Below are 21,647 nucleotides of genomic sequence, written 5' to 3' on the forward strand. Positions count from 1 at the left end.
CATCAAATCATTGTCACTTCATCCAGTTTGTCTCCATTTTTCTGCTTGTCTACACCCTTTTAAAATTCAGTTAGTTTCACTTTTTTACGATCTCTTCTCATACAAAAAAGTACTGTAATGTCTCCAATAGTCATCATTATTTCACCTCTTCTTCCTGCTATAGACTAAGGTAAGTAAGGTAAGTCAGCCCATTATCCATTCACCTAGCTGTATTACGTTCCCTGCCTTAAGTCCTAATCCTCTTATTACTTATTTTTCCAATTTGTTACTCACTTCCTACTTATGTAAAATACTGACACTAACATTCAAAATAAACACCATAACATTAGACTTTATGGCATTCTCCATTCTCATGATAATTGACTATAATAATTGAGATAATGACAGTCCCATGAACAAGGAAAAAAAAAAAAGCGGTGACAAGATCAGGAAAAAAACAACCACCACCACCCACCCTTTCTCTTTATTCACTTTTGCAAGACTTCTCTATGGGTTTCTCTTGAGCATTCAACGTACACTTCTACAGACACTGGTGGGCATACGCTTTCCATAGAGAAAGTGCAAACCTTATTCTTGAAAATTACCGTGGCATAAGTTAAGAGTGCTGCCAGAAATAACAGTTCCTCCCTTCTCCCCAGGCCACGTCCTTCCCTCCTCCCGCTGGCACAGGCGCTCTGGCAGATGCGGGGTGAGCAGAACGAGGGACAGGAACGGGGTTAGTATCCCCCCCGGAGCAGGACGGCACCGGCACCGCAGGGTTGAGAAGCAGCATCCCGACGCTGCGGGGATGCAGCCTCCTTCCTCTCGACCTATGACGTTGTTTAAGGGCATCTCCTCCCATCCTTTTCTAAGACCTCAGATTCTAAAACAGTCATTTTAAAAACAAAATGTTTCCTCTTAATACCTTTTTCTTTAAATTCTTGGGCCTGGATGAGTGTTTTTGCACATCAGAAAAGGCCAGGTTCACATCACATTTACCTAGGAAATATCCAAATAAATGTCAAAGCAGTGTGTTGTGCCTGTCACTTGGTGAAGCAGTCTCATGCACTGTTAACTCCGACCATGCAAGGTGAGAGTTACAGGTAAAGCTCATGACAAAACACACAGAGCTTAGCACGGAAACAATTTTCAAAGACTGCACACAAGAATACAGATGGGATCACACTCATAAAAAGAGGTGCTGTAAGGAACAAGAATTTTTTAAAAAACATTTCCAATTTGAACTCTAACTGGATTAATTTAGCTTGAAGCTTTAAATAAAAATCTATTTAAACAAATGTTTTCTTGTTAAATAACCTAACCAAACACATAGCACCACTGTTGGGGCAGGGCAGGGGGCGTGAAGCAGAGATTTCAATGTCCCAACTGCTGCTTGATTTTTTTAAAGGGTTTGTTTCAACATGTCATAGTCAAAAGAGTCAAACCTACACTATCACTCCCACCCTTTTCTAATACAAAAACCATTTAAGTACAGTTATATTTTATGAAGTAGTTCCTTATTTGATTGACAAGAAGCACAATCTCTTGCAAAATAAATTTCATCTCAATACAATACATTCTCTGAAGGCCCTTCTCATACTTCTTTAAGACTTTTCTCTTCAAATTTCCCTGGCATCATCTATTTTGAGACGTTTTGGATCAAATCCCTATTTTCTGATATTATTAACACTAGTCAGGTGCTTCCAAAGCAATAAAAAAGAAAGTTTGAGACACTGCTTGCCAAGATACACAAAGTTAATTTGAATCACTCAACTGGTAGGAAGCCATGCATCCATGATGAAATCCAGCATATTAAAATCCTTTTCAGAATTAAATCTTTTCAGAAGTAAACTTTCTGCTGAAAATAATTCTGAAGTATAGTATCTTTTTTTTTTTAAATTAAGTCAGTTTCAAAATTATCTCAACCAATATTTAACTTAAATATAACATCAAAACTATTCAAGTAGATAGACCCTAACCTTTTTTCTTTTTTTATGTCCTTTTTACTTTCAAAAAAATGCTACTTTATAGAAGGATTATGGACTATACAAGATAAAAGAATATGATCTTCTACTGAACAGCCTGAACATTTACAAAGCACTTAAGTACAACTTAGTAACACAGGAATTTTAGGTGCACATGTTATATGAGTCTATATGAATATCATTCAACATCATTGAGCCACGACAAGCATACACACACCCATGAGTCTTATTCTTGGGGGCACGGGACAGGGAACGGAATATTTTTGAACGTACATCCACAATGAACCCTACTTAGTCGCACTTCAGTGCATGTAACATAATACAAGCATCCAAAATGCACACAAGGTGCCAAGGAGTTGCACATTGATCTTGCCAGCATACAGACCTGCTCAACCTAGTAAGCATGTCAAAATTCTATATAAAGTAAAGGTGCAAAGGAACATCAACCTAAGTAAAACAAAACTACAGCTAAAATTTGTATGTAGGCAACTGAATAAGCACAACAATGCTATGTCTAATGAGCTCTCTGAAACAGAAAAAAAGCCAATTTGAAATTAGTTGGTCAAGAATGGAATACTACAATGGACCACCCAGCCTGGCTGTCTACAGCCTCTCCCTTTGTCAGTTCTTGGGGAGGGAGGAGGGAGAAATGGCAATAGTTCATAATAACCTGTAATTGTTTCAATAAATAAAACCCCCAAATATGTAAGGAAGTATTCTTAGACCACGCATGGCAAGTACCTGCTGAATTACAAATCTGTACACAACAGCTGATGTTAAGATATTTGCACTTGTCTAGACCCTTGCAGAATTCATGCTGCCTTTTCAAGACTCGCATGTTTTTGTCCTGAGAAGCCCAAAAATACAGTTTCAACTGGTATACAGCTATTACACCAAAATTAACTCTCAAGTTACTTAATTTCTAATTCCCTCCCATACACTTTTTTTTTGTAATGTGGGTATGCATCAATTCTTACGGTTCCTCAATTTAGTTTTCTGTTGATGAACTTTCTGTACTTTTTAAAGCTTTACCTGCAGTTTGTAATTAAGTAATGGGAAAATGCAGGTGATGAATTAGAATATTTTTTATGAGCACTGTACATGAAATGTTCTTGTTTACAAGCTACAGTCAAATAACAGATTCTTCTGGCATGAACTCCAATCACTAATTTCATCAACTCTAGAACTGCATTGCAGAAGTTTTCACTTCCAAAATGAACAGCTGTAAAATATTTAAAATTTTCTTCAAATTACTCATTGTCCTAGTTTACTAGCTTTTTACTGAATTTGCAGAGACAGGCAATACCCAGGACATACTATTGCCAATGATGCAAAGCCGAACTGAAAAAGGTCTTCAACCAAGACAAGTTCAGCTTATAAAGAAAACAAAGGACCTCGGATGCTAAACAATAATGGCTTTTGTATGTCACACAGATTGGATAACTATACAAAGAAAGAAGTAAAAAACAAAATCAGAAATAAACCTCCACTCTGAGGCCAATGAAGAATGCAACCATGTACCAAAATCACTTCAAATGCCTGCCTGGTATCATCTTAAATATTTAAGTATCCTATCACTCCCTAACTCCAGAAGTTCACTGAAGTCCACAGCTGCTGAAGGCACTCAATCAGAATTGAGTTTATAAGAACTAGGCAAAATATTTACAAGTGCTGGAGAAAAACAGAAGGCATTTACATAATCTTTGGCAACAGGATATAAAAATATGGCACTTCTAGTACACTGTCCAGCTGCTTACAGCAAAAAACCCATCATGTTAGGAAGGCATGAAAGGCATCCTAATCAAGCAAGTGAAAGCTAAATTTTTTTTCTATTTTCCTTTTAAAAAGTCTCATCAGAGATCTCAAAATAACAGTAAGCGATGACTTTAGAGTGCAACACCAAACATACTTCTAGAAAAAAATAACACTATAAAAAAATTCAAAGCAAGTATTCACATTAAAAATGGTAACCAACCACTTAATCTTAGCATGGCCTCCATTCTTAGATGGTCCTTACATTTTCCAAATTATTCTTATTAGTTATCTGGAAGAGTAATTATTTAAGACATTAACTTTAATAAATGCTAAAACCTTGTTCCATTAAAAGTTAAAAACAAAGTAAAAGACACCTACCTGTAATACCGAGATTGTAAATAGGTTGAACAAATAGTCTTTGATACATGGCTGGCAGACCCAAAATCTATTACTTTAACCCGGTAAGGCTGCCGAACAGGATCCACCAACATAATGTTCTCTGGTTTGAGGTCAGCATGGATTAAACCCAGACTTTTTAGTTTTTTCAGTGCAGTGGCCACCTGTTGCAGAATAGGCCGAATTACTTTCAGTTGCAGAGGGCTGAATTTGTTTTGTTTCAGGAAGTCATACAAATTCTGTTCCAACATCTCAAAAACCAGACAAGTATGGTTACGATGCTGGAAGCATTCGTAGGCTCTCACAAAGTTAAATTCATCAGCATTTTCAGTACTCAGTCTCGCTAATATGCTCACTTCTATTTGTCCTTGGCGTGCATACGAAGGATGATTCTTCAAAATTTTGATTGCCACAATCTCATTTGTCCCCCTTTTCCAGCACTTCACTACTTGTCCAAAGGTCCCTCGCCCAAGGAAATCAAGAACCTCGTAAGTGTTTTTCACAGAGCACAATACCTCATGCTGTACTAACTGGTAATCTCCATCTCCGCTTGTACTACTTTGTTTTGAAGTTGCAGCCGTTGTCACAACCGTCACTGGGTTTCCTACGTTGGTTTGCAACATTGCAGGCAGAAGAGACAGTTCATCGACAATCTGCATCGTGCTGTTTTGATTATCCAGCTCTTCGCTCTTACGCTTCAATCCACATCGCTGGGGTCCTTCCAGGATATCCGATCGGCTGCCTCGCGTCCCAGTCCGAGGTGCCTCTAACTGAGCTTGCTGCGCCCGCGCTGCTAACGCTTTTGTAGCACCTGCAATATTTCTTAAAGCAACAGCATTTGACTGCAACAAAAAGTTCTGTCCTCGAGGTCTGTCAAATGGGTTTTTAGTCTGAAAGAAAGTACTAACCCTGCGGGGAGAAATTCCAAAGTTTTTACCATTCACGTAGATTTGCGGGTAGGTTTTTTCGTGGTACACACAACTGCTTGGTTCTAGTTTGAGTTTCTTCACACTACAAAAGGCACTTGACTGGGTTTGATAAACATATGGTGGATAGACCAAGACTTGTGAGGCCATACCTACAGAGGGAGAGAGAGAAAAAAAAAAAAGCGAGTGAGACGTCTGCATTCACATTTCCAAGCTTTGCAGCACCTTCCTCTTCTCAAAAAAAAATCAGGACACGAGCCTATTTTCCAAACGAGCTAGCCTGAAGTTATTTCATATTTAGTTTCTTATGGCCAACAGCAAGGTCCTCGCGCCTCCCCGACGCGCACACTTCCGCACCCAAGGACTGCAGCAGCAGCAGGTTACAGCAGTAAGTGCTTTTGCTGGTTGCACAGGGCAGGACTGAGACAGTCTGCAGCAGGCTGCTACTCGTCATTTTTCAAGTGGGGGAACTACCTTTGTGCTATTAAAAACCTCAGCTTTCATTTAAAAACCCCAGCATTTCGACATACAAAAGGGCCATAGTGTTCAGTAACATAAGTTTAATAACCATTTTAAAAACTTATCAATGATGACGCAAAATAACTTAAAAGCTCTTAATTGTGAGCCAATGCTACTTGTTACACAAGGTATCTGACCTACTCATCATAAGCACCAGCAGGCTTCTAAGAACAAACAGACAAATGACATAACTGTCAAAGCTCGAAGAATTTCACTGTGATGAAAGTGAAAGTGATCAAGCCATGTGATGGGACCCAAAATACCTTAGGGGAGTGTCTATGTTCACATAAACAATTGCAACTTTCCAGCTAAATTAAGATGTACAGTAATCTAATGCATTCATGAAAGGCAGGTGCTTTCTCTGAGTTATATACTGTCCCATTGCAGAAGTTTGTGTATCAGTGACACAGTTATGGGGGGCAGAGGCACCAATATTTATTTTTTTTTACCCCCCTTCAATTCAGATTTGGAAACTAAGTATTAGCCTCATACTTTCAGATATCCCAATTTCATGAGTTGGGCCATAGAAAACCTGCACTCTAAAGCAACCTATTAAACTAAGTATAATGTTCTACAGACCTACAAAATATGTCCCTGATCAAGATAATTTCTGAAAAATGGGCTGATAATTGTAGGTAGAGAACTTATGACAGATTTCTCACAGAAAATTTATTTTCAAGTGAATGTGAAGAGAAGGAAAAGAATATTTTTATATATATTTTTTCTATACTCTGCATGTATTTTCCATCTATTTTTTAATATTTTTTTCTGCCAACACAATTAATTCCTTGCTAAGAGAGAAGTCAAAGTTAGAATAAAAGATTATGGATAATTTTAACTTTTGAATTCCCAGTAAGGCTGAGATCAAAATTTCAACCTGATTGACTCCACCTTCCTCGAGGCCATCACATTTTTGAAAGGCTACACCTGTGCAGCCTCTCAGAAAGAACGCCTGCACTTCAGAAATCAGTAACAAAGAACAGTTTTGCACAAGAGGAGGTGCTTTGCCAGCCTGGGAAGCCCCCAAGCACAGCAGCTCCGTTCTGCACAGCCTGTGTGACGGCGCAGGATTAGTCCCGCTGCCTCCCTGAACTTGTCCCCGACTCAGGACTCTAGCTCTGGAAAAGCTAGGAATTGTGGAAAGCAGGGCCACAAGAGTGTCCAGGGTCATGCTCCACACTGTACCTCCCTTTCCCAGGCATGAAGCAGAGTGTTGGAGGGAGGATGACAATGGCAGCAGTACCTGGCCCGCACGTAGGACGAGGAATCTCAATTCCACTTTAAATTGCACAGACCTCACCTCTCGGATGCTGTACCTTCCAGATCTCCTCTCTGCACTGACCCTGCTGGGTTCCCTTCCAGAGCTGTCAAACACCAGCCTTAAACTTTTATGTCACGTAATGCTGAACACAAGAAAAATGCACTGGATGGACCCCAGTGTAAATGACTACAAGGTTGCAGGGAAGTTATGGCTTGTACCAGTCCGATCAGCTCTCGGAGACAAACTGAATACCAATAATACTTTAGTTAAATCACTTTTTCATACCAAGCATATGAAGATTCTGGCAATAGGTATTTAAATTGCAGATGATTCACATAAAACTTGAGCCAGACATTGCAATGACTCTGATCAAACGAAAACTAACCAAACGCACAGCATAATCATTCTGAAGCTGTGATTTGATTTATGCAAATTAACATTTAAACATCTTAAGAGCGATTAAAATAATCATACCACCACCTCAGTTTAGCATCCTATAATGTTTTTTGCCCCAGCAGTAGAAGAAAACTTCAAAGCCCTTTCCTTTCCAAAGCCGTCTGCCCACAACCGGACAATGTAGAAAGCTGGAGACTGCCGGCAGCAAGGCTCTCTCACCGCCAAATGTTACGGGACTGCCACTGGCCTCCTGCTCCACGCCAAGGATTTAAGACTAACTCTCAATCTCAAAACACAGGCAAAAATTTTCCAAGTTCTTGAATTCTCTCCTATATAACATACTGCACTACAAAGTGCCTGGTACATAGCATAAGCATATTATTGACTATGGGACTTACCCTCTTTTCTATGATCATCATATTTAAATGAATCATTTATCCTGATCACATTACTCAGAGCTCCAAAATCAACCCTCACGGACCACCCCAGAGCACACATACGTCCAAGCCTACTTGGAGCTTCCAGTGCCACCTGCACAGCTCAGACCAAGCCAAACCTTCTGTCAGCAGCCTACTGTTCCTCCAGTTCTTCTGGGATGACTCAAATACCAGATTTGCCACATTTACTTCAAAGACACTAAAATCTCAAAAGAGTGGGTTGGGTTTTTTTCTTAATATCCTTTCAAGGTTCCTGCTAAAAAAACTCCGCTTGCTTTTTCACCAGAATCCCCACTTACACCACATACATGCGCACGAGAGAAGAAAAACATTCAATTTCAAAAAACTTTTACACTTCAAAAGTAAAGAAACTCTCCCTCTTTTTAAAGTAACGCTACTGGGTTATCCCACAGGTTGATCTGACAGGAGAGCTCAGATGCCCAGCATCACCTCTGCGACTCGGAGACAAATACAAATGCCGAGCAGACCCAGGAGCGTGACCACACCGCTAAGCCCCAGGGCAGACCCAGGTCCAGCGTGAGCAGCCGAGGCTTTGCTGCCCCACAAGAAGGAGCCTGGACGCCTGAGCCACAGGCAAGAAGCTTGCTAAGCTGCAACAGCCCCAGCAGGTCCATTCGTCCTGGATCTGCGGTAACCAAACAGCAAACGTCTCGCTTGGTTTAACTTCTGAAGAAGGTATTTGCCTATCTAAATGTGGTGCCAAAGCTGATAGCATGAAATCTAGATGATTACTTTGAAAAAACAGTCATAAACCTACACTGCAATTAAGGAGGTTTTCTGAAGACAGGACAACCCAGTGAGGGGGAGAAGAGGGGGAGAACAGTCCTCTAGCATGGCCAGAGGACCACTCAAATCCTTACCTGAGCCTGTTGGGAACACTGGTGTTCAAAAACATCTAAGTTTTCTATAGCTCATGCTATTCAAACCAGTCCAGAAGGACTGGAAGCACATAGTCCCAGCTTTCCCTTTAACATTAATTACAGCTGGATGAGAAAAACTAGTCTATCATCTTTTGGGGTTTGTCTGTTTCTTACAGGCTTAACTCCATGACCCTGAACTCTGACCACAGTAACAGCTCTGTTCTCAGATAAGAAGCATTTATTGAGTTATTATGAGAACATTTTTAGCAACTCCAAGAAAAAAAAAAAAGCACTAAATAAAAGAGATGACATATGCTGGGAGAACCACCTTTGATGCAATCATGACAGACTGAACTAAAAAAGTCAAATTTTACTCCAGAAGAGTAAAAATGGTCTTAGAGTTCTTGTACATGCATCTAACTTCTTACCTTCCCCTAAACACTTCTCTTTTACCCCATTATTTTGTCTTTTTTTTAAAACATATACTTCAAGATGCAATCTCATTTGGAAAAGCTACAGTATCTTCATATAACCAATGAATAAGGTGTTCCCACGAAATGGGCACATTAAAATCCTACAACAACCTACACCTGAGACTGCCCAGAGACCTCTGCCACGCACTCATACACAGTGCTCAAAAGTCACCTCAGACAGGAGCACGCTCCTTACTATACATTAACATATATGCAACAAAGTACACCAGAACAACATGTAACTATCCAATACAAGGAGCTGCTGGAGGTCTCTGCTTTGAGAAGCAAAGTTAATTAATAGAATTGATTTCCCCCCCACCCAGATGAAAACCCAGCCCCACGCCCAGACAGCAGAGTAGCACAACAAACCTTGAAGAGAAAAGGAAAATACCCCAATACCTCTACTATAACAGCACTGCCATGTTGTGGGGGCTTTTGGGGGGGGAGGTGGGAGGGGGCGCGTGGTTTGGTTTTGGGGTTTTTTTTTTTGCTGGAGTTTGTTTTTGGGGTTGTTGGGAGGGAGGTTTGTGGGGTTTGGGTTTGTCTGTTTGGGTTTTTTTTCACTATTTTGAGGGATTCAGGTTACAATATAATCCTGTTGATAGCTACACTGGAAAGAGTAAAGAGTTACTGTGTTGCAGGGATTTGGGGGTTGTGGTTTTTTAAGCAGGTCTTCTGCTAAAAGAGAATACTACCCTGTGCATTTTCACCTACCACACAGTGGATCTTTCTCCCCAACCCCCTCCTCCCCCCTTTTCACAAATCATTTCACTGAGCTTATAAATCTTTCTGCACATTTCTCATCAAGACTACTCCTGCTTCCTCGTACAAACTGAAGCTTGTCAGACAATATCTTCATTAACAAGTCCTGCAGCACAAGAGAAGGATGTGTAGAGTAAAGCAGCTGGTGCTAAAGGAAAGAAAAACCTCATTCTGTGCTCATTTCAGGGAGGTTACTTGAGCCTGAACACTCACGAGCAGCTGGCACACATCTTCCAGCTAAATTCAATTTAAAATAAAAATGGAATGTATGCACTACAAGACCACTCTGGGATGCAAACCAAAGCAGAGTAAGCAGAACCATCGGAAGATGGACTGAAAATCCCCAGGTGATGTACCACTGACAGCCTCTGGCTACTCACGTAGCTTCAGACTCAGTTTTCAGTTTTAGCCTCAGAGAAGTCTGTCCATTCCCCCTACAGACATTTTTAAGGCCCTCTTCTCCTTCCGCAAGGAAGGAGTTCTCTGGAGTTCTCCAGCTTGCTTTGCTCCGATACTGAGGTTGCTGCATCCTGCCTCACCGTGCCAGCTGCTGCTAGCGAATACTGCAGGGCATGTGGAAAAGAAAGACTGTCTTGAGACACCTACCAACTATTATTACCTCTAGATAGGCTCCCTTCGAAGGAAACAAGTCTTCTTGGCTCAAACTTTGAAGCAGAGAGAACTGGGAAGTCTACACTTAGGTTATTAAACATTAAATTATACAAAATGTGTGAATTGTGATCTGAGACTGTGAATTCTGTGCTTCTGAAGAAGGTATGAACAAAGTAATGAAGTACACACATTTTAAATAAGTTTATTGTTTATTCATTTAAATAAATGAATAAATATGTTTTCACAAAGTAATGACAATAAACAGGAGGCGCTTCACAGTTTACCCCCCCCCCCCAGTCAAGCTTCTCTCTGCAGAAACTGAATAGAGAACTCAGTGAAATGGAGCACCTCTGGTAATGTGTTGCTACTGTTCACCTAACTGTAACAATGCTCTTTATTAGATTCTTAAAATTACATCTCCAGCCCCCTCAAGCAGTTCTAGGCAAATTCATAAACACAACCAATTTGGCAGACTGTAACAACCTTGAGAAGCACAGGCTGTTCCAGGCCTGACCACTATTAATAATTAACTATAAATTGACATTTCCTCGTGACAGAGTAAGGGGGGGTGTGCAGCAGAGTAACAAGTTAGTAAGACCACTGCAGCACAGCTGAAGAAAAATTTCCACGCTATGCCCTGAATTCTTCCGCAAAATAAACAGCCCCTTTTAACTGCCCCAAGAACTGCAATCACTATGTTGTTGCTGTTGTGGTAAAATCCCCAGCAGGCAAAGCCTAGCCAGTGGCAGCCACCTAATATTATAGTTACAATTTAACTCAAGAAAACTTGTTTTCCAACTTCTTTCAAGCCTCCATTGGTGAGAACCCATTCAAACACACTCACACCCTTCTTGCAGTGCAGCTGGACATCAAGGGAGGCCCTCTAAAAAGCTCAGTAACTTCCAGCAAATGCACAAGCTGAGCAGTAGCACTTAGTAAGTGTTTTATTTACATTACACATCACTGAAAACACCATAAGGATGCTAACCGTCATTTTTTCCAGGTAAAAAAATTGTTCTTTTTATATTAGATGCCGCCCAACTTTTCAAGTTATTTAGCAAATACAAAGCTGAAGTAGTTGCCCTCTCTTCCCCCCCCAGAAGAAACCTGATTACTGGTAGCAGCAGCACCTCTGTGTTATTGTTTATTTTGGATACGTCGCTGAACAAGCTGTACTGATGTGAGCACTTTCATACCCATGAACTGTTCACCCTGAGGAATTCCCTTACTCCAGCTGTACGATTCATAACAAAGCACTGGCAACTGAGGTTTCTTGTGATTTATAAAGGACAAAGCATCTACAGAAAGTACAAAGAGTTAAGAAATACAAGCCCAGGGAACTCCACCCCCCGGCCACCTTGAAACCAGCTCTGCCAACAGATCTCTGACCCATGGAAGGGAGGGAGTGGAGCAAAGGAGAAAGCACTGAGCAGTTTCAAGTTAACACGTGCCATATGAATCGTTTCCTCGCATAACCACGGAGGCAATTCTGGACATGAACTGCACGGGCACACACAGACTCCACCGCAGCGAACAGCGAGATGCAGAGGCAGCTCTGATGCCAGCTCACCGAAGCAGCCAACACCCAGTTCTACGGGTCGCTACCAGAGACCCAGAAGTTTAATGACAATAGCAATGATTACAATCGTTGATTAAAACACGAGATATTTCAGAGCTCGGGAAATTTTGGCCCATCATACACCAACAAAATTAAGCCAAGCCGATGGCAGCCTTTGCCTGACGTGAAACCTCAGTCCTGCACAGATGAGTTGAGGCTGGAAGGGCAGAGGTTGGTTCCAAGCTTGGAGAGAGTCTTAGTGGGAAGCGAACAATAAAGTGACCCAATTTTGCAGTTGTAAAACGTAGTAACTACCCACCTAAGAAAAATGTTACAGGGCTGACTTTAGATTTCTGCAACATTTGAGATATTTGTAATCGGATGCTACCAATGTTGCATTGATACCAGAAATTGAAAATATAAGTTCATTTAAGTATGATGCGAGCTAGTCTCAATTGCACCATTGTCTCAATACTTGGAAACAGAACTGACGCCATACACTGAACACAAATGTATTTTACATAAAATATCAGAGTGAACTCCTATGACTCAACGCTGTCATTCGTACAAGTAGCAGTAGCAAAGAATACAATTGCTATATTCATATTTTCCACAAATATCAAAAGCTAAATCTTGTGATGCCAATATGACTGCAATCATAGTTAAAAAGACAAATGGAATAATACTTCAAGCATTTATTTTTCCGCTGGGCAAGAAGCTGTTACGCAACTGAAAAGAAAGCACAAGCAGCGCAGTATCGGCCACCAGCCCCGAATGAGAGCACGCTCTCCAAATCACAATGTGCCACCATCAACACAAACGGCCCATTTCAACGAGCCGGGGCTTCGCCAGCCTAATCTCTTCTTTTAAAAGACTAATTCTTTTTGAACCTGAAAACAGCAGGCACACTGAAATAAAAATCCCTAACAGTGGTGTTTAGGAGAGCCCACACCTTCGAATTCTGCAGGACAGTACAGCGCTGAAGGGATGTATTCAAACTCCTGCTACTGTCTGCCGCTCCTCAATGCGGTAAGGGGGATCAAGATGAGTAGAGAGGTAGGACATAAAACCATGCTTTTTCCATTGCTGTACGTATTCCAAAAGATTCTGCCACCTTCCCTAAAGTAGAAATAAAATTTGATAGAGGCATTTAGCTCAAACTGCCTGTTGGTAAACCACCTGTTCATATGCTGCTTTTTAAAAAAAAAAAACCAAAACCAAAAAAACCAACCTCCCTTAACAAACATGTATGCCATTTTTCTTTCTAATGTCCAGCCATTTTATTTTGATTTCATTGCTTAACTTCGCATTCTTAGTCTGCTGGGCTTTTGTTAGAATTAGAAGCGGAACGACCCAGCTAAGAAATTTATTTAGAAGTTTCATTTTAGAATAGCTCTAGACAATATCAAATGCAGGTCCTGTAAGAATATAAATTTACATGCCTATTTTCATCATTGCTACTTCACCTTCATAGAATGGCTGGCATGCCAGAACATCTGCATGCCCACAAAGGGGTCCTACTTACATAAAGTTGATTCTTCATCAAGTCCTCTAAACTACTCAAGGTGGAGGAGGTTCGTTCAAAATTATCTTTCTCCCTCTTATTATAAAAGATTTTCAGCTGGACAAAGCACACATCAGTAGAGCGATGCAAAATTACTGTTCTCCCCGCAGGACTTACACATTAAGTTTGCAACAGCACAGACACAAATAACCTGTTGAGCGCATTAAGTCTGACATGATGTAAAAAATTTGCAAATCAGGGTCTACTGTAGCAAGAGAGCATGGTTCGGGAGGTCTATAAAATTGTTGCCTACACGTTGAGAACTACCCAGCAGTAAGTAACATTTGAGTTAAAACCTTCCCCAAATACATGAAAAATCATCATCACTCTTCCAATACAACCAACAAGAACTTAGTTATCAAGCAGTTACTGAGTTGCCAAGACAGCACGCTTAGATCATATTCAATTCCTTCTGCAACAAAAATATTACAGTAAATAAGAACCTTAGCCTTTTTTTTGTTTTACATCTGACTTAATATAAAAGAATTAAGACATCTAATCTAACACACTTCTCAATTTATCTTTTTCTGCTACAGTTTTCAGGTCAGTTACTTCAGCTACATCCAGTAGCAACTTTGAAACATATACTGACTTAAGTATATATATGTTTGTGTGTGTTTATATACACACACCCTCAGTAAGTATATGTTTGAAAGGGTTTTTTATATATACATACAAAATGAAAACTCTTCAAAGTGCTAATTTTTTTTTCAGAATACAAATTCCTTACCTAAAACTGGTTTTAATATTTTGCTTTTATATAACAGGTGGTTTTCTTTCATTGTAAGCAACAACATCATGAAGATAGCATTGGCTGCTTACTGAAAACAGCTGTATAAATTAGACATGGCATATGTAGAACAATAAAGAAAGAATGGAGGGAAAAATAGGTGTTCACCACTTCTTTCAGATTTCTAAAGATGTGGAGAAAGCAGCATTTCCTGTGGGCAAAAATCAGTGCATTAGACATGCATATTCTCTCAGAGAAGGCTCAGCCTTTTGCCTCCTAATGAATCAATAACTGTAATAACCCATATTATAATGTTTCCCAAAGCCACAAGTGCAAGAATTTTCTCCCTCACCCCTATGCAGAGGAACTTATTGATTTAACTATACAGAAAGGTATGCAAAAAGAAAGGCAAGATTGCATGCAGCATATGACCCCGCTAGCTAGAACATAATGCTGATAAATGGGCGTCAGTTTTTCCTGTTGTGTTCCCTTCCATATTTAATAATCTTTCCATTTGTAGCATAAACAAACTTCTAACATTCACTCTAGTTTTAATCTTTAAAACAGCATTTAGACATCTCTTCAAGCAAGTTTTAAAAACAAATTTAGTCTCAAAGACCGCTTGTCACAAAGAGCCCCCAAAATATTTCTTGAGAAAAACTCCCAAAATGTCCTCCTGCAGGGCTCAGAGCTGACACAGCCAGAGGAAGAAGTTAGCCCACAGCATCATTTCAAAAGCCTTAATGAAAAGGTATTAAAAAAACCTCTAGCATCTCACAAAAGCAATCCATTCTTATTAGACTGAATACCAATTATTTCTTGAATCACAAAATAAGTTGATATTAATAGATAAGGAAAGAGGAGACAGAGCTTTTTTCTTCTCTTAGGAACAAAGCCTGTTCCTTCCAAAGGGCTTCACAACTAAGATCCCAAACACCAAAATTCCTGTATTAAACAGATTCAAGAGCTGAAAAATAAAGATCTTGTGAGGACCTCCTCTACCCCTATAAATAATTTAAATCTTCAAAAACATGCTGTGGAAAAAACTTCTCAACTAGAACAGACAGATCATAGACAAGTAAGCAATTCTAAAAAAAAAAAACAAAAAACCAAACACAAAAAACCCAAACAGAATAATTGAAGGGAAAAGGGTAGGAAGCAGCAGATGACCGAAGTTTCTAGGAAACACAGGAAGGAAGAGGTTTACAAGGCAATGATGCACATTAACAGCTTTTCAGCCAAAAAGGAAGAAAGACATCTTACAAGAAACAAATAAAAAGCCTTCTGGAAATTGTGCAAGTGCCACCAATTGTTGTGTACCAATACAGGCAAAACCTGCACCATAGGGAGGAGGGGAAAAAAATGAGTACATTTTATTCAAACTAGCAGAGTAAGATAAAGGTTAATACACCATTGTTTGTAAACACTGACAAAGGACCAAAACAAAGTAGTAAACAGAGACTGTGGAAACAGAAGAGATGTGTTTTCATATCTACATATGTAAAAGCACATTTACTTTTACAAAAGTAAATTACTAATGTTTCAGATAAAATTGTGCACAAAGATAATTTTTATGAATACCTGATGCTAGTAGTTACTCTTATCTTCCAGAAGGAGCTTAAAACGTTAGTAAAAAAAAAAAAGTTTCTTTCCTTCCCTTATAATAAACTTTGTCTTGTTTATCATTACTGAAGTTTGTTTTCTCTCTGCACTTTTACATTTATATGACAACCTTCTCATTCACACCTTGAGCCTATGTCAGCTCCTTGCTGTGGGCAGGCACTTGTTTCAGTCTATACCAGCAGGATCGGGGAAAAGGTTCAGATGTCAGTTCACATCCAAAGACCTTAGGGAGCAGGGAGCAGGCCTGGAGGGATTTGGTCACACTAATAAAAGCAGCAAACATCTTTGCAATGAAGACACTCCAGCCCCACACAAAGCACAGCTGCACCAGTTATTGCAATCCCAGCTGAAGTTGTTCTACTGGCAGTTTTCCTGTCCAGGGACCAGTTTTACTACTTCATTTTACCATGCTTCAAGACAAGGTGAGCACAAGGTGAGGAGATTCACTTCCATCTCACAGTTCACCTTCTAACCAAAAGTCAAGTAAAACTCCTGAACTAACCCAAAGCAAGTTTTCTCAGGTACTGGACGCCACTCGCCCCAAGGCAAGGCAACAGCCAAGCTTCAGCTTTGCGATAAAGATCTTGTCTCACCCAGCATGTGCTCACCTGCCAATCTCATGCCTCTGAAGTTAAGTGTCCAGTCACGTAAAAACAGCTGCAGGACAATACAGTGTAGTAACCTAAAGGATAGCAGCCTCCAGTACAGAGAAGGGTAAGAAACTCTCAGGTCACTGGATTACAGAGTGGTTTCCAACAGGCATGGAGAGCAGCCCTGAGCATCTCTGACCTGCAGCCACACCCTCCTCTTTTAATGATGTTGTTAATGGGACTCTGCACAGGTATTAGGACCTGAGTCTCCTTGTCCCTAAATTTTCCACCACTCATTCTGAATGGGTAGTCACTGCGGTGCCGTACATACTCAGCAAGTAATGTTTATACAAATATGAAGGGATTTTCATTTGACAGTAGCCAACTTTTTACAGGAAAAGCATTAATTATACTTAATTTGTAACCTGCTTTAAGAAGCACTAAAATAGTTTTCTAGAACTGTTAAATTATTTTAGCAAGAATGGAAAGAGTCACATGAGTTTAAGATTACTGATTTTAAAAATTATTTTTTGATGGGAGTGCCACTTATAATCCTCTACATAAGAATCCAATTACTTTTTTAATATTGAGATAGGTGCTGTAGCTTTGATCATACTAAAAACATAAGAAATATTTTCATATATCTGTTTTGTCTTTGGGTATTTCACTGGGTCTTATTTTATTGCTGTGTTTTGGAACTTGAACTTAACATTTTTCTATGCTTCATCTTGTTACACCCAAATGTATAGGTATTGTAGGGCACAACACAGCTGGAGAAAAGGACATACTTCCAAAAAGGAGTATTTCCTAATTTTTCCTGAAAACATAAGGTGAAAAAAAGACCATACAAGAAGTTCACATAATGCTGGGACCATTAAATGTGTAAAGTTAATAACATAGGGAGAGATATTTTGAAGTTAAACTGATTCCAAGTCACTGAATAAGAAAAAAAAATCAGAACTAAACTACTTGAACTGAGTTGCTTAAAAAACACTCCAGTTATTTGGCTCTTCTTCCATTTTCAAGCAAAATTGCTAAGCTAGAGATTAACCCCATTTTGTCAGAACGTTACCCACTCTCAAAATTGAAATGGAATATTAAGACACTATATGAAAAAACAAATAGTGAGATAATGTGAAAAAAAATACTACAAAACCGTACAAAGATTATGCCCAAACTGCATCTAAAAACAAGGCACACACCAATTCTTGCCATCTTTCCCAACATTCACTAAAACAACTGAAGAATGAAAGGGGCGGGCGGGGGGGACCTACCCTGCAGGAAACACTACGCTATCAAATAAAGTCACAGACTAAAACCCACTTTCACAATTACATGTTGTTCCTCTGCTCATCCATCACTCAAAAGTTAGTGCCTTTGAAGAGAAACAGAGCTTCAATTTCTCTATAAATCTGTAAAATAGATAGAGGCTCTCAATGAAAATGGTCTGTAAAGGGGGGGCAGGGGAAGCCAAGAACAGGTAACAGGATTTTCCAGGCTTTATGCTTCATGACAGGTTATTTCAGGTCAAACAGAGAGTGTTCACTGCCTGTAGAAGTCAGAAAAAGGTAACCAACCCACTGCTAACCCATTTCATAGCACTAGCTATTGAAAGTTGCTTTAAATATAGTTAACAGCATCATTTAAGGTGCACTGCACACTCATCAGCCATCTCTAACACACTCGATGCTCGCCCTTGCTAATTTCTTCATATTTGGTTTCACACACAACCCAACCAGTTCTGAAATACAGGTTCAGATACCTAGAGGTCCATCTCATACTTTACCCGAAGAATGAGCTTGTCTTCCAAGACCTGGACTGAAAGTAATACATTATTTTCCACTCCATCTCAGATTTTCAGTCAAGAGATTGGAAGAAAAATAGTATTTCAGTGACTCAGGAACAGAGACATTAACTTAGTAAAAGCTCCCCAGCATTGAGCTCAACTCTTACTTCCCTAATTTTCAAAGGCAAGAAAATTTAATAGTCAGACCAGCTGCAAATAAGTATTTGACCAGCTGTGAGTTTACATAACCCATCTACAGGAGCTTCATAGTTTCAATGAAGAAGTGCTAAGGATGTTTTCTTCATCAAATTAATCCTGTACCAAGACTTCTGAAATTCTCCTGTAACCGCACTGTAACATCATCAGGGAATTGAAGAAACTCAGAAAACACAGAAAGGTACAAACAAGCTTTTTTGAGGTATGAAAGGTGGATACTATTTCACAAAATTCAACAGTGAACGCGTTAACGGAGGAGCGCTGGTATCACCAGGAGGACATCCTACGTCCATGTTTCTTCTTCCCTTGATCAAGTATCACCAGTTGATTATCAGACCTGCTCTACCCATTTCATACTTCTGTTAGTTGATAGAGCAGTCTACCTCAGCTGTAATGCTTCTGCATATGGAATGAAATAGTTATATATTCAGTGAAGCTAGGGCTTGTCTAATAAAAAAATTAAAAAAGTATAGATGTTCTCTGCTTTTTTCCACGAAGTTCTGTGCAGAAAGCAATGCTGCCTACAGTAACTATTCTGTATGTGCACAGCAGTCGTATGCCGCCTCACAGATCTCTCATTGCAATAGCGAAATTTAGCTCAACTACAAGAAGTTTTCCTTCTGTATTTAACATTCCTCTGAAATACATGTTCGGCCTCAAATGAGAGCGCTGTGCCTGTTACCAATGCTTTTCTTCTCCCCCCACATGTAAGAAAGCCAACTACAAAATTCCTGTTTCAAAATGCACCGTTCTGTCAAAAGGATCTTTGTTGCTATAATCAGCATACTGGCAGAATGGAAAATACAAGAAAAAGAATATATACTGTTAAAAAGAAAACTATTCTAAAAACAGGAAGAGTGCAATCCCTTAAAATAGCACAGAGAGGTACATCCCGAAACACACAAGCTTGGAGAAGCACAGCCTGACATTCCTACATGTTTAGGTTGGGATTTTCATGAGAATTAAGCGTAGTTAATTCTGTTCTACCCAGGAGCTGGTAAGCTAATGCTCTGCCTCTAAAAGTGCTGCTCAGCCTCCCATCCCCTTCAACTGACGAATCAATCCAACAGATGCTTTTTGAAAAATCACCTCCAAAACAACATTTGTTTTGAAGCAACTGCTACAAATTGAAGCACACAACGAGAAAAGCAGTACGCACAAATTCTAATATTGCTATCAGTTGTGTCAACTTCCTTAAAACGAGTTGAAAGCTCACTCTTCCTCCCCACACCCTGTCTTTGTCTCTGGCATCTCGTTATGCAGGAGCCAGTCTCGTTTCCCGGTTTCTGTAGGTAGTTGTTTGAAAGATAGGAGAGAGGAAACATGCAAACACAAAAAACCTGAAACAAAGAAAAATCACAGGCACTGGCAGAGACCGCAGGTCAGCGGCAGCTTCCCGAGCAATTTTTTAATGAAACTTTATTCCGGCTGATGGAATCTCTGATTACAAAGTGTCCTCAAACCCAGAGCGCCACACGTCACCACTACAAGCTGAATTAGAGCATCTAGCCAAACATATCTATGAAAAAATCATTTACAAGCACAACCGATGCCACACCCTGAGCAAGCAGCAGAACTCGCACAACAACAGAAGTCCCCAGTAATAAGCGCATTAAATGAAAATTCTATCTCATTCCTGTTTTACACTATTATAAACATCATCTCACCATGCGCTACCATAAATGGTTCGCAGCAGCACAGATAAAGCGGTCACCACTGTTATATCGGTATCAGTTTTCTCCTGGTAAGTCCGTGTTAACACTTTGCTCTATTTATTTGTGATCTCACCATGCCACTTTGTAATACAGTCTTGACCTATTTTCCAGGTGCTTAATTAATCTCTTTGCTGGCTGCCACACTTATTAGACAGTTACTGTGTGAATTTTAAACTTAGTTTACAGAAACCTTTAGCAAATTAACTCTGTTACGGAATTATTGTTATGTCAGAAAGTAAGTCCTCACAGTCCAGCCCAGCTTTTCTACTTCGTCTGAAATCAATCACAGCATAAACTTTTTGCAAATGATGTAAAGGGAGGCAATACTAGGGGGAAGAAAGCAATCACAGAAATATACGTTGTTGTCAACTGCAGCTTTACTTAATGGAACCGTCTCTCATGTTAATAATGCATTTTCCCACAATTTAAAGATACTAAAGTAACCAAAATAAACAAGGTTATACACAAGCAGGAAGATGCAAAAACATCAGAGCGCCACATAACTTCTGGGAGGGCAAGCCTGGGAGTCTCAAAACAACTTACCAAGTTAACAAAAAAGGAAACCATCGCTGGTTTTGGCACTGACATTTTAAGTCAGACGCAACAGTTAGTAACAGTATAGCCTCAAAAGAAGGATACTTATATATATGTAAGCACATAGCACTGACGATTGAGGGCTTAATGTAAATTAAAAAAAAAAAAAAAAAAAAGAAGAATCACCATTTCCTACAGCGTTAAACACACGCAAACACATCTGCCAGTTCTACAATTGATACCACGATTCATCGGGAACCACAGCAGACCCGGCACAACCCCTGCCGCAATCGTTACGTTAAAGCCACCGGCAACGACCCCCTCTGTTTTTACAGAGCTAGTTCTTGGGAACTGACCAAATTTTAACGCGCCAGCTTCCTCTCCGGTTGTTTTTATGGATACCGGCCCCTCAGCCCCCTTCGCTGCCCCCGTCCCAGCACCGACTTCCCCCGCAGCGCAGATCGGGGGCTGCCCGCGGGTCTCTCCTCGGGGCTCAGGGCGAGGGACGGCGGTCGGGTCCCGCCGGGGCTACGAGGGCCCACCGCGGCGGAGGACCCCGCCGAGAGCAGGACCCGTAACGGCAGGAGCCGCGGCAGCGCCCGGCCCGAGCGCACCATACAAGGAGGAAGGCGGCCGCGGCGCGCCGGGGAGGGGAGCGGGGCACCGCCGGAGCCCGCCCGGCCCCGCCGCCGGCGGCAACGGCCGAGGCGGGCGGCCACGCCTCCCCCCCCCCCCCCCCCCCGCCGGGCGGCGGCGGCCTCGCCCGGCAGCCGGGGCAGCGCCGGGGGGCTCGGGGCGGGCGCTTCCCCGCGCCGGGGAAGGGGGGAAACTTCGGGGAAGCGGCGGAGCGGGCGCCGTCGAGGGCGACGGGAAGGGGGAGCGGCGCTGCCCCGCCGCCGGGCTCCGGCAAGGGCAGCGGCGCGGCGGCCGGCAGCCGCCGGCGCCAGGC

General features: G+C 40.9%; 1 protein-coding gene across 3 annotated transcripts in view; it reads right to left on the reverse strand.

Annotated features, from left to right (window-relative positions):
* Positions 1-21,647, reverse strand: part of HIPK3 (homeodomain interacting protein kinase 3) — a 114,343-nt gene that overhangs the window by 56,843 nt on the left and 35,853 nt on the right. For 2 of the 3 annotated variants that reach the window (XM_069803964.1, XM_069803965.1), the window contains one exon: positions 4,098-5,193. In XM_069803964.1, the coding sequence (XP_069660065.1) occupies positions 4,098-5,193 (1,096 nt within the window). Of the gene's footprint in view, positions 1-4,097; positions 5,194-21,054; positions 21,300-21,647 lie in introns of those variants that run through there. The other variant, XM_069803966.1, reaches the window with a different exon arrangement.

Source organism: Haliaeetus albicilla, chromosome 16, assembly GCF_947461875.1.
Source record: "Haliaeetus albicilla chromosome 16, bHalAlb1.1, whole genome shotgun sequence".
In the NCBI taxonomy this organism is placed as follows: domain Eukaryota; kingdom Metazoa; phylum Chordata; class Aves; order Accipitriformes; family Accipitridae; genus Haliaeetus; species Haliaeetus albicilla.